This window comes from Pterocles gutturalis, unplaced genomic scaffold, assembly GCF_000699245.1.
Source record: "Pterocles gutturalis isolate BGI_N339 unplaced genomic scaffold, ASM69924v1 scaffold16994, whole genome shotgun sequence".
Classification (NCBI taxonomy): Eukaryota; Metazoa; Chordata; class Aves; order Pterocliformes; family Pteroclidae; genus Pterocles; species Pterocles gutturalis.
In genome coordinates this window covers 54,929-67,482 of record NW_010131004.1, presented here as the reverse complement: position 1 = coordinate 67,482, position 12,554 = coordinate 54,929, and the positions used below count along the sequence as shown (strand labels likewise).

General features: G+C 45.1%; 1 protein-coding gene across 2 annotated transcripts in view; it reads right to left on the bottom strand.

Annotated features, from left to right (window-relative positions):
• Window positions 1-1,936: 1,936 nt before the first annotated feature.
• PAK3 (p21 protein (Cdc42/Rac)-activated kinase 3) overlaps window positions 1,937-12,554 on the bottom strand; it is a 32,130-nt gene continuing 21,512 nt past the window's right edge. For both annotated transcript variants that reach the window (XM_010080444.1, XM_010080443.1), the window contains 7 exons: window positions 12,243-12,291; window positions 10,096-10,208; window positions 9,090-9,207; window positions 8,170-8,269; window positions 7,540-7,736; window positions 3,375-3,512; window positions 1,937-2,192 (listed from right to left, as the gene is read on the bottom strand). In XM_010080444.1, coding sequence (XP_010078746.1) covers window positions 2,103-2,192; window positions 3,375-3,512; window positions 7,540-7,736; window positions 8,170-8,269; window positions 9,090-9,207; window positions 10,096-10,208; window positions 12,243-12,291 — 805 coding nt within the window. In that variant the 3' untranslated portion in view covers window positions 1,937-2,102. The remainder of the gene's footprint in view (window positions 2,193-3,374; window positions 3,513-7,539; window positions 7,737-8,169; window positions 8,270-9,089; window positions 9,208-10,095; window positions 10,209-12,242; window positions 12,292-12,554) is intronic.

The window sequence follows — 12,554 nt, the reverse complement described above, 5'->3', positions numbered from 1 at the left end:
CTGCGAGCTCGAGGCGCTCTCCTGGCTCCCCCCGAGGTTCCTCCAGTCCAGCAAACCCCCCTGTGGTTCAGGAAACCCCCCTGTGCACCACGAATCATGCTGGCACCACAGCTACTTGCTCGGCATGGTATTTGGGTGTGGAAACGAGAGCCGCTGCGCTCCCCAGGAGATGAGGGAAGGTGAGTTCCCTCAGGGAGCGCTGCCTCCACCACAGGGACAGACAGAGCGAGGGCGGGTTAGCTGGCAGCGTTAATGACAGTTGCACACAATGACTGGAGCTAAGTAAGAAGCCAAAGCAGCTCATGGCCTAATTCAGGAACAGCCCAAGCATCCTGCATTCCACTGGGAAAGCACGGAGGAGGTTGGTACCTTAAAGGCCAGGTGGTATTTTGCAGGACCAGGCCTAACCGTGAAGCTCTACAGCAGGACGCTGTTTTACTTTTTTTTTTTTTTTCTGATCACAGGGTAGGTGTTGCTTCAGTTGCTCTTTGAAAGTCCTTCAGTTGCGCTACTGAAATACAGCAACAAATACTCTGTGCAAATGCTTCTTCTGAGTGAAGACACATTGCGTCTTTCTTCCGGAAATAAATGAATAAACCGCAAATCGCATACTGAAACTATTCTGCTCCCTTACAAACCAGCTGACGAGTCACACAGTCCTGTCCCACCCCGGATTCCCTCTCTCCCAGCAACCCCCAGCTGCATTCAGCAGTGCTTGCTGTACGCAGGACAGCAGAAAGCAGGCTGGCTTGATGCCTCTACATTTTTTTTGCAATCCACTCTCCATTTCACGCATTTGCTCTCGCTCAGTGCGGAACTCCAGGTTTTAATGCACTTTCCTCCAGAGCTGTCTGCCGCGCTGGCTCGTGTATCTAAACTGCGGAAGCTGTCAGTCACCGACCTCAGTTTCACGGCAGAACTCGCGTGCCCAAAGGACAGCCCGGCTCCCTCCCGCTCTGCCGTGAGTGCTGCAGATGCTACCAACCTTCCCCAGGAGCTACGAGACGACAAGGAGAGCAGGCGTCCTCACTAGTGACACCACCACTCAGCTCAGTTTTGCCCTTCTCTGCTCCTGCACAGGCTCAAGGTGGCAAATCCCACCCGTCTGCACATTTCACGGCACGGCTAAAATTCACCGCGGGAGCAGCCCGCTGCCCATTTGGCTCTCCTACAGGATGATTAGTCCGGTCCCAGGAAGAGGCAAGCACCCAGTGCCGGTCTGCTACCGCTTGCTGCTACAAGCACCCTCCTCCAGCCTGGGTCTGCGGATGCCGAGGCTGCTCTGTGCTCTGCATGGGGTCTGTGGGGGCTCAGTGCCAGGCAAGGCTGGGCCTGCTCTTGTCTCACATTTCTCTCACAGCTTTGCATCAGATGAGCTCTTACTGAGCGTACCGACTGATCTTTCTGCTTTTTCATTGCAGTAAGACTCTCATCCACACAAACAGATTACAATTAGTTATACAAATCAAATTGTCAAGAACCGAAACAGCATCTATTCACAGTTGAAAGCCTGTATCTCAACAGGATGTTCTGTCTGCCCCCCTTCTTGATTCATTTTTGGTTGGAAATGCAATTTCACTTTCTTCCTCATCTAGAAGTACCGTGACTGCACAAGTACCAGTGAGTGGGCTGTATTCAAAAGGCAGTGCAGTCTGGGGTTGACAAGTAAAGGAGACCCTTCTCCAATTCCAAACCATACCAAAAAAAAAAACCATAACAGGGACTTTCCGTCTTTAAGAAACAACTGACAATTTAAAAGTGAATGTACAGCTTATTCACAGGGTGAGAAAGAAGGGAATCTTCCAACTTAATTTGCTTTACCTTGGAAATGGCTGAGGCAGCAAAGCATTTTCGGTCATTACCTCTGTCTTAAGCCCTGTTTCATCTTAAAAATAAATTAAGGAGCCAGAAAGCAGGGAGAAGACAAACGATAACCTTTTTACTCCTTGAGGGACTGGGTTGTTCTCCCTCCTACCACCATGACTGTGACCGTTGGTTTGTTCATCCGTCCATCTGTCCTGCAGCACAAGAGTTGAGGTTTTATAGAGTTTTTGTTCTCAGTCCTGCTCTGAGCTGGCATGGGAGAAAGCCGGCCTGAAGTGCTAGCGGCTGCTGTTCTTAATCGCTTCCTTTGCTGCAATGATCAGAGGAGTCAGGCTGGAGAGAGGCTTGGCTAATTTTAAAAATGGATGCTGCTCAAAGGAAAAAAAGAAATGAACCATTACTTTCCAAACTTGGTTACTCAAAGGCTCAAGCAGTATTCTCCTGGATACCAGAAACACGACCGAGGGGCCATCTGCACCTGCGTCTTCACGTCCAGTACCTTGCTATCGCGGGCAAACATGGCCCATAATCCTATTAATCCATTTATCAACGTGTCTTCAGCTTGCTGGGATTTTTGCCCTGCCAGCACTCTGGGAATGTGGCTTGCTGTCCCAGGGCCTTGGTCCTTTCAGGAAGCTCGAAATACTTTCTTAGGTTCCTGTTTTCTAAAGACATAGACGACTCAGCTCTGGGCTGCAGCGAGAGCAGCGCCTGCTGCCCCATCCCCTGCCCCTCCTGTGCTGGCTGGCACCTTCACAGCAGGGACAGACAGCCGAGTGGCACGTGCTGCAACTCCCTATCTGCCACAAAACCCCGCAGCAAACCTGTGACAGTTCTCAGCTACGCGACTGTGCCAGGCAGCAAACGGAGCTGTGACAAGTCTCGCTCTGCTGTCCCTGTTTCAGTGGCAGAAGCCTCTAAGAGTGGGGCAGGATGGGCAAGCTGGGGCCCCTCTGATGCTCACAGTGAGCATCGCACAGCCCCTCCCTTCCCACAGCCCCATCTCGGACTGCTTGGCTGTGACCAACTTCATCGGGTTCCTCCATACCTGGTATCGTTCCAGTTCAGTTATTTTGCTGCCATGTAAAACTGAATATACGACCAAAATACAAAATAGGGCCACAAAAATGATCAGAGGGATGGAACACTTCCATTAGGACAGGCTGAGAGTTGGGGTTGTCCAGCCTGGAGAAGAGAAGGCTCCGGGGAGACCTTATTGTGGCCTTTCAAGACTTAAAGGGGGCTTATAAGAAAGATGGGGGTAGTGCCTGTTGCAATGGGACATGTTTCCTATCCCTGGAAATATTCAAGGCCAGGTTGGACGGGGCTTTGAGCAACCTGATTGAGTTGAAGATGTCCCTGTGCACTGCAGGGGGGCTGGACTAGATGACCTTTAAAGGAACCTTCTAACCCAAACCATTCCATGATTCTACTTACTTTTCATTTGAAAAGCAACAAGACTGAAGACTAATAGGAGGGGTTTCTGTCTGATGCCTTCCTGTTTAGCTGATGAGAAAGCCGTTACCTAGTACAGCTGTTTCACATTTTACCTGCAGAAGTTCCTTGGCAGACCCTCGCCTGTCCACGTCCATCTCCAGGCAGCAGTTCAGGAAGTCGCGAAACACAGCGGACAGTCGCTCGGGGTTCTGCAGCTCTGGTGTCCCGTTCGTAGCTATCAGATACAGCGCCTAGAGAAAAAGGAAAGAGGAGACTCCATTTCTTTCATATCCATAACTGCTCTTACAGACCCAGTCTCTTCAGGTGCAGTTTCCGGTGGCAGTTTCTTCCCTGGCAGAGGGTTAGAGATGATTTTTCTATATCAACAACAACAACAAAACAACCCTGATGCAGCCACAGCTATTCCAACATCAAAATGATCTTGCCTTGACAGCTGATTTCATTGGCTGACCTAGTTAGTATGAACTACATCAGCAAAAGCACATTTTGCTTCTCCAAGTATTGACACGAGCTTTACAGACTATTTTAAAGAGTGAATTTGGGCTAACTGTAATATTTAAAGGGTTATTACATAAAATGCATCTCTTCAGTGCTCACTGATCCCTAAAGTACAGCTCCCATAAAACAAACATAGTCAAATTTTTTGCTCTGTTCTTGATAAAAATGATAACTGCATTAAAAAAAAAAGTAAATCCATCATCTTATTCCTTGGATAAAGAAACAGAAACATTTGGAACTTCATTTTCAACACAAACACAGAAGTTGCAGGCACAAATATATTATGAAGAAAATGCATAACTGGGCAGACAGGAGCCACCTGCAACCACACCTTTCAGCAGCCTCCGAATTCCAGATCAGTTTCACTTATATGGTAAAAGAAAAACTTTTAATAGTCTAATCAGAAAAATGAGCAATTCCATCCCTATGGTAACGCTGTGCTAATTCAGAGACTCAAGTGAAAACATTAATGGTGTCCCCATCCCAGAAATTGCCAGGGAAGGAATGGGAGGTTTTGGCAGTTGGGTTATTGAAAGCTCAAGCTTGGCGACATGGAGAAAGTGGTTTGGACTATGAAAGAAATAGATTCACTAAGTATTTCACCAAAAATGGACACGAAGCAGAATAGACTATGTTGCCTTTAAACTACAGTCTTCATGTTTCAGGCAAGATTCCCAGGGAGAAAAATTGGAGGGTAGTTTATCTCTCCAAATCACTGTTTTTTTTAAAAAAAAACCAACAAAAAAACCAAAAAAAACCCCAACACTTTTCTAAGAAAGGTGACATTAAATCTATTAAACCTGTTTTCTGTTTGCAGGATCATCCTCACAGACAGAAGAGAAGCAACAACCCAAAGCAGAGTGTTACCTGAGAACTGGGAGTATTTGCTGGTGTTAAGGGTTGTGTCCTCTGGGAATTCCCTTCCACGATGGGCACAAACATCCAGCTGCTCCTCTGCACGCACGGTCAGTCCGTGCACACCAGCCTACCCTCCTTGAACATTCCAGCCCTTCTCCTCCTCAACAGCATCTGGCCTAAGCTAAGCTTAAGTTCAGCAAACTGAAGCCAAGGATGCCCACCTCCATGCAGCTGACAGTGTTTACGCAGCTTAGCAAGTCTTCCTGCTATTCCTCAGGGCAAGGAATTGTAATTCTGCACAGCCCAGGGTGAGCGTTATCCAGCGTGGCTCACGTGTAACCAAGGTCTGACATGCCGAGAAGCTGGAGAGATGAGCTCGTGCTGCTTTTGCAAGATGTTATTTAGAAACATAAGACAAACATTTTGAACTATTCAAACTTAAACTCACAGAATATGTCTAAAATATACAGTAATAACAACAGAAATAGGCCTTGGAGTCCTCCATAAAAATGTCTGCCCTGGTAATAGCAGCTCTGCACTACTGGCACTTAAATAGACCGTGACCAGGCTGACTTTGTTATTATCCTCTTAAATACAGAGGAAAATTTCCAAGCCTAAAAAGGCAAATGAACTATCCTAGAGTAAAAACAATAAAAGGAAGTTTCTTTACTTTTCCCACAACATAAATGTCACAAAATCCATCTTATCCTGTCCATCTGCAGCTGGGCTCAGGCAGTGGGCACAGCGGAGAGATGGAGTGCCCGTCCTCACCGTGATTAAATTCTGCTACCCGAGGGATGCTACTTCTCCTGCGGTAAAGGAATACAGCACCGATGTCAACCTTGGGAAGTTTATTCCAGCTGCATTCACCTGACTGGGAAACAGGAGTGCCGGGACAAATGGAGCTCTTCTAGTTGCTTGTTTCTTTACAGAACATGAATGATGAGGAAGGGTTATCTTCAGCTAGGTACTGCACCTTTGGAATATTTCTACAACAGAAAAGGTCTATGGAAGCTGAAGTACCTTCTTGTCATGTATCTTTTGGTTGCCTATGATACAGCCAGCAAAGGAAAACAAGCACAGTACAAAGGAATGAGCGTTTGCAGTTGCTGCGAAGGGGCAATAAGGTCATCAATCTGCTTAACGTACCAAGAAACGAGAAAGGATTCAGCATACGATTATAGCTGCCGTCTGTGAAAACGATATCCTGGAGTTATCCAGGCCACCCAGATACAGGACAGAACAACATACAGAGGATTTAGAAGGCTAAAACTGTAGAAGATCCACAGCATTTGGAAAATATGCTACAGTTCTGAGGAAAATGGATGTGCTGTGGTTAATAAATAAAAAAGCAAACAGAAATGCTTAGGGTTTGGGTTGGTTTTGTTTTTTTAATTGAAAATGGGGAGGTCCAACCTGCGCTTCAAGGGATGTTTATTGCACCAGTGTTTGTCTGTCAGGCCCTAGGCATATGCCTGATGGGAGGAAATCACAGAGAGAGAAAACAAATGCCATCACAGAAATAGCCAGGAAACTCAAGGCTGGAAAATGGTTAATTCCTGTGGGTTCTGCATAGGCTGGAACAAACCGGAGCAACATGGGATGTGTTTGCTGTACATGTGGAAAACAACAAATGCATCTACACTAAGACTGCCATTAACTCTATGATACTTTGATGCCCTTATAATATATTTATGTATTTGAATTAGTGTCAGTAACTGAAGCTCCTGCGTGCCTTCCATTGTCATTCGTAAAAATTAAAGAGCACCCTTTTGTTTCCAGGCTTTGCAGAATTCCCTGAATGTGGTCTAAACGTGACTATTAAACCCAACAGCTACTGGTGTAAAACCCGGTCTTGTTTATGAGCTCTGCTGTTTGGCTGCAGCTGAGGCTCAAGTCTCTGATTCCACATACAGCAGCAGATGGATCTTGTCCCTGTTGGGGTTGATTTACCTTAATAAAACCAGCTGATAACTGGGGAACTTCAGGCAGTCCATCACAAGCTGTTCATTGTTCCCAGCTCAGGGGCAACAATCTCTGCAAAGAGTCCAGGAAGCTCATACAGATGGTACCACTTTCAGATGCCTGATTTTAATCTGCTGCAATTGTACTCAGACACCTGAAGATGCCTCAAAGCTCTGAGTGTTCAAGTTGATCTTATTTTTATGAGGCACGTATGGAGAAAAAGAGCATCTCAACTAATCTGGGTAAGGGCAGGAATAGATGAATGGGAATTTGGTCAGAGACAGAAATTCAGTTATCTTTCTAACAGTTGACCTGAGGCTTCTCGAGGAGCCCTAATCAACGTTTGAGGTGATACATTCCTCCACCATTACACACTCATTCGGTGTAAGAACTGGTCATTTCATTTTAAGGAATTAAGATAAAACGGAAAACTTCAAAACATTAAAAATACATCATCTGACTACAAGTACCTGTGATAGACATGTACTTGGTAATAAATAATTATGGCATTAGTATAATCAGTGACACTTCCTGACAGGCTCAAGTCATCGATCAGCACTGATCTGAGTTGGAGAAGACAGCTCTGCCTGCAGATACCGTTGAAATACTTCTTATAAAAATTCCCCAACTGGAGAAACTTGCTGCTGAAAATTTCTTGTCATTCAGAGATAGAGCTCAAAGAGAGTTCAGAAACTACCTGAGAAATTTCAAGCATCGTTGAAGGCAAAAAATGGCCCATTTCTGAACTGGCTACATGTCACTTCGCTTCCGAGGTTCTCCCACTGATGTACCAAAGCTCCAGTATACACTGATACGCTCCAGTGACATTGGCAGAAGTGGGCCTTGGTGGAACCAGTTCAAGCTGATGTGACTGGGACTTCGTCTCATGGGAGACAGAACATGGGACAGATTAGAAAGATTTTATTGGCACCTTACCCTGAGAGGATTTTCATTAAGGTAAGGAGGTTCTCCTTCCACCATTTCTATTGCCATGATCCCAAGTGACCAGATGTCCACCTTGGGGCCGTACGCTTTCCTTGTCACCACTTCTGGAGCCATCCAGTAAGGAGTCCCGACCATTGTGCTCCGTTTACTCTGCTCAGGGGTGATCTGAGCACAGAAGCCAAAATCAGCTGAGGAGAAAAAAACAAGTATTGTTAAAGCTGGCTTAAATTATTAAACCAAGCACAAGAAATCCCCACCATATGCCTGAGAACGCACTGTGGAGTCTAGCTGGCAAAGCGGCTGCGCTCTGGGTACCCAGTGCTGCAGCCAAGGAAATACTGAATTGGCCACTTCAAAAACCCCTCCAGTTTCACAGAGTGGCTTTTATTCCCTGGAAGCTTTAGACTGTAAGTCCCTCCCTCTGGAAGGGACATAAACAAACCAAAGGCACTCTTTACACCGTTTTCCTTTCTATACCTCTCTGCACGTTGGAACTGTGCTCTGAGCTGGCAGCAGTGGTCAGTGCGCTGCCACTGGCATCGCTTCTGGGTAAGTGGCTCTCAGCCAACAGCAGCCCCACAGCACGTCCTGGGAACGCTGCGCCTGACCGCGAATACCTACTCAATTTGACAGATCCGTCCATTCCGAGAAGAATATTGTCGCTTTTGATGTCTCTGTGAATCACTTGGTTTGAATGAAGGAAATCCAGTGCTTGCAGGCACTGATAGATAAAAAAGAAACATGAGGGTAAAAATTAATGGCCTGATTTCATCGCACAAGAAAGGAAATGGCTCTAAAAGATTTAATTTCTAGATGAATTGTCAATAATGGCAGAATATTGTGCTGTCAAGAGGAACAGCTTGCTGCTTCAACGCTATTAGAGTAATAACTTTCTAAATGAAGGCGTATTAGCTTTTGAAAGAGAAATGTCAACTATTGTTACAGACTATCCCCTGAAAGCACGGACAGAATGACTACAGCTGCAACGAGTGTGCTGCCTCCATCCATACGACAAACTATTGTTTGCCAAAAAAGCAAAAGTCCCTTCCTTTGGTATGAAGTGGATCACTTTTGGGTGGGAGGCTGCATGACAAAGATTTTATTGTTAGGCTCTACAGCAGATTTGGAAATAGCACATTAGTCATTTTTCAGCAGCAAACACCATTTTGGGTGGAATGCTATCCTTTTAAGCCGAGGACTGTGATAAATGAGTCTGTATTTTTTTTTGCTGTTATTTTAAAATTCTGACACCAGCATGTTTGCTTTTACAGGCAAGGAATGCAGCACAGAAGTGCTCCAGGCAAATGTTTAAAGAGGCAAAATTGAGAATAGTAAAACTTAAAAAAAAAAGAAAAAAAGGGATATAGTACAATAACAGTATGTAAGAGTATAATAACAGACCATAATAAGTGCTCTCTCTTCTCCATATTATAAAAGCAACACAGAAACAAAGTTCTGAACGTGAAATCGCTCATGTTCTTACCACCTGTTGAGCAGTACCATCCTGTCCAAGTGATCAGAAGCCTGGGGGGATCCCTTACCTCCCTACAGACAGCCGCTATCTGTCCTTCATCCATACACGTCTCTGTAACGACGTCGGTTAACGAGCCTCCAGCCAAGTATTCCATCACCACCCAGAGCTCATCACCGACTAGGTAGCTGAAAGAAAACAATGGCACGGAGATGAACGTGCATAGCTGAATTGCCTAATGAAAGAGATTACGGCTGATTTTTGTTTCCAGGTCATTTTAAAATGAAGACAGAATAAAATGAACAGACATTCCTTCTAGGCTGTACAGTACTTAGAATCTGCAGTCTAAATGAGAAAGGCAAATAAATGAAAAATTAGACGTCTTAGATGGCAAGCAAATGAAAAATGCAGTTTAGTAACGGCGAAGATAAATCTTGAATCGGGACATATCACATCATCTGGTTCATCATCTTCACACATAAACTCCATTATTAACTCCAGGAACAATGCAACACAGCTTTCATAGCTGTCCATGGCAGGAGAGTGTGTATCACTGAGGCCAGAAATTGGTCAACAGTTTGAAAAACCTTACATAAAATACATTCAGAAACAGGAAAAACAACTTAAAAACTGGCAAATTATCTGTTTCTGGAAACAAGAACCTAGTCTTCCTGGCATCCCCAGCAATGGAAAATAGCAGGAACAGCCCAAGAGAAATAATTTCTCTGATGATTTATCAGCACTTATCATAAGACACAGAAAATATGATCAACTCAAAAAAACCCAAAGCAACAACAAAACAAGGAGGCAGTGAACTTACAGGCTGTTGTTTTAGTAAGATATGGCTGATCCAGATCTTTGAAAACAGTTTTCAAACTACATATGCCAGAAAAGATCGATGTAGACAATGCAATCTCCTCCCATACATTGTATGTGAGTAGATAAATAATAGAGGTCCATTTTCTGCCAGTGACCAAAGGGCTTTTTAATCTTTGGCTTGCAGTAAATGTAAATGAACAAGAAATGTAAATGTTCGTGTAAATGAACATTCATGTGATAATACCAGAACTACTCACCTGTCTAAATAGTTAACAATATTGGGGTTCTTATTTTCCCTCATGACCAGGATTTCATTAATAATTAGTTCCTTTTTGGGCTGTTGTTGGAGATTCATTTGCTTTATGGCCACCTAAAACGACATTGAAAACCATTAAGTAGCCTGCTGCACGAGGTCAGAACGAACGCGGAGTGGTTTCGGACTGATGCAGCAGAGCTGTGCCAAACTCTCCTGTTATCAGACGTACGAGCTCAGGAACTCCCACTCCAGCTCCCTACTTCTCTGCTAGCTTGAGTGCTAGTTACAGGACTAACGGTCGTATGCATTTTGCCTTGTAAAATCTGTAAAAATGGTCTTAAACTATCAACCACAAATCTCTGACAACACCCTCTGGACCTATGTTCTTCTCAGATGGCCTTAGTTTATTACCACTATTATTATTCATTTACACTTTGCAAGCGGGAAGTGATTCTGTTACTGTGAAAATATATAAAACCAGCCGGTAATACTTTAGCAATTATATGATTTTTGATCATTATTTCAGCAATTGTTGTTATTCTTGACTTGACTGCATAACCGACACAACACATGTACATTATGTATAAAATGCTGTACTAAAAATATCATTAACATTACAGAAAAACCCCCAATCCTAGCACTTCCTAACTTCTTGAATTTTGCAACTCCAAATAACATTCTTTAACACAGTTTAGATTTGCAATTATTTTCTGTGTTTACAAAATAATCCACTCTCTGGTATTCTATGGATACACCCAGGGTTATAAGCAGGGCTACCTCTCTAAGAGCAGTTATAAAGTGCAGCACTGCAGGTGGATGAGAAACTACCAGTAAGATTCAGATGGATTTGCTGACAGCCAGAAATGGTAAATCAGAAATCTTAAGCTGTAGCCCTAAAGAGCAAAGGGATTCTCTAAGACACCACCTTGTCTGTTCATTACTCATACGATCACTTTTGCTCTGAACCATTGCAGCCATCGGCTTCATCCTGGTTCCTCTGCCCAGTCCCATCTTCCCCCAGGCAGCTGCGGTCTCCACTCGAGCTTTTTGCCCGGGCTTTCCTTCGAGATTTGTGTCCCTCCCGCTGGCTCCCACTTCCCTGTGACCAGTTCTCAGGCTGTAATGGGCTGTCACCGACACCAGACCTGACCTGGACTCTATTGTTTAGGAGAGATCTTTGCTCTTGATGCACATCTTCTCAGTGTGTCCTCCTGAGATACACCACTTCCCTCCTTGCATTCTTCCTGGTAGTTAATGAGGACGAAGTCTGTCCAAAATTAAGCAATGTAACGAAGCTATTTATTCCTCACAGCAACAGGAGAACCTGTGCCCAGCCCTAGGGTTCTCCCGAGGCCCCTCATTATGACAGATCTTTAGATTTTACAATTTGTATTGCTAACTCCTCTATGGCCAGGTCCACAGGCTGACTTCATGCTGTAAATGTACAGAGGTAAGCTGTACATATAGGCCAACATTCTCCGTAACAGCACAGCTTCATGCACGCTGGGGAGCAGAGAAATAACGATTTCTAAACCAATACATTTACACCGGCAATAAAAATGTTACAGTTTTTATCAGGCCCAAAAGCTTGCTGGGATTTCTGTATAGATTTCTCTCTATTAAAATACCCATCCAGGGATGATGAAACTGGTGCCAGGCTGGGACCAACACCACTGACCTGGTCTGAAAACAGAGAAAGTAAAAAGTCATTCTCTTACAGTTGGCCTTAAAAGCTACGGGCGAAGCATCAGCCCAAGCGCAGAGAGCACCAGGGCTCCTACTGACTCCAGGGGGACCAGGACCTGCCCCCAGGAATTCACAGGCACCTCTTCAGGCATTCATCAGCACCTGGGTGTGATGGCTGCTGGATGGCCACAGTGAGTGTTCAGGTTCTGAGGCACAGAACCTGCCCTCCAGGAGCTTTCACTGCAACGCTGAGGACAGCGGATGATGTGTTTCCCAGCTGACACCAGCCCGTGCTTAGGAGGAACAGCCTTAGCAGAAATGGATTCTGCAGGCTGACACTAGGCTATGTTTCAGAGGAACAGCCTTTGCAGTAAAGATCTCCTGGTGACCCACAAGCCCCAGCCACAGCTGGCAGCAGAGCACAGAATACCTGCAAAATCTGCTGGGACCGCTGGCACTCACCTCCTGTCCTGTGGCGATGTCAATTGCTGTATAAACAGTTCCTGACGCCCTAGAAACAAAACAGCAGCAAAGAAATGAGAAGTGGTTTAGTCCGTATGGGTGAAAGCAAGCCCAGAGAGGAGTTCCCTGCTGCCTGTGGGGTTTATAAACACCTTTGTTCATCCTCTCCTCCAGCGCCCGGCGCAGCAGCCCACCCGCCCTCTGCCACGCAGGGTGTCCAGGATAAAACCTACGTCCAGCGTGAAGGAAGAGGGCTGGTGCACATCTCAAACACACATAGTAAATCATTTTAGTTCAAAACTTAAGGGGGGG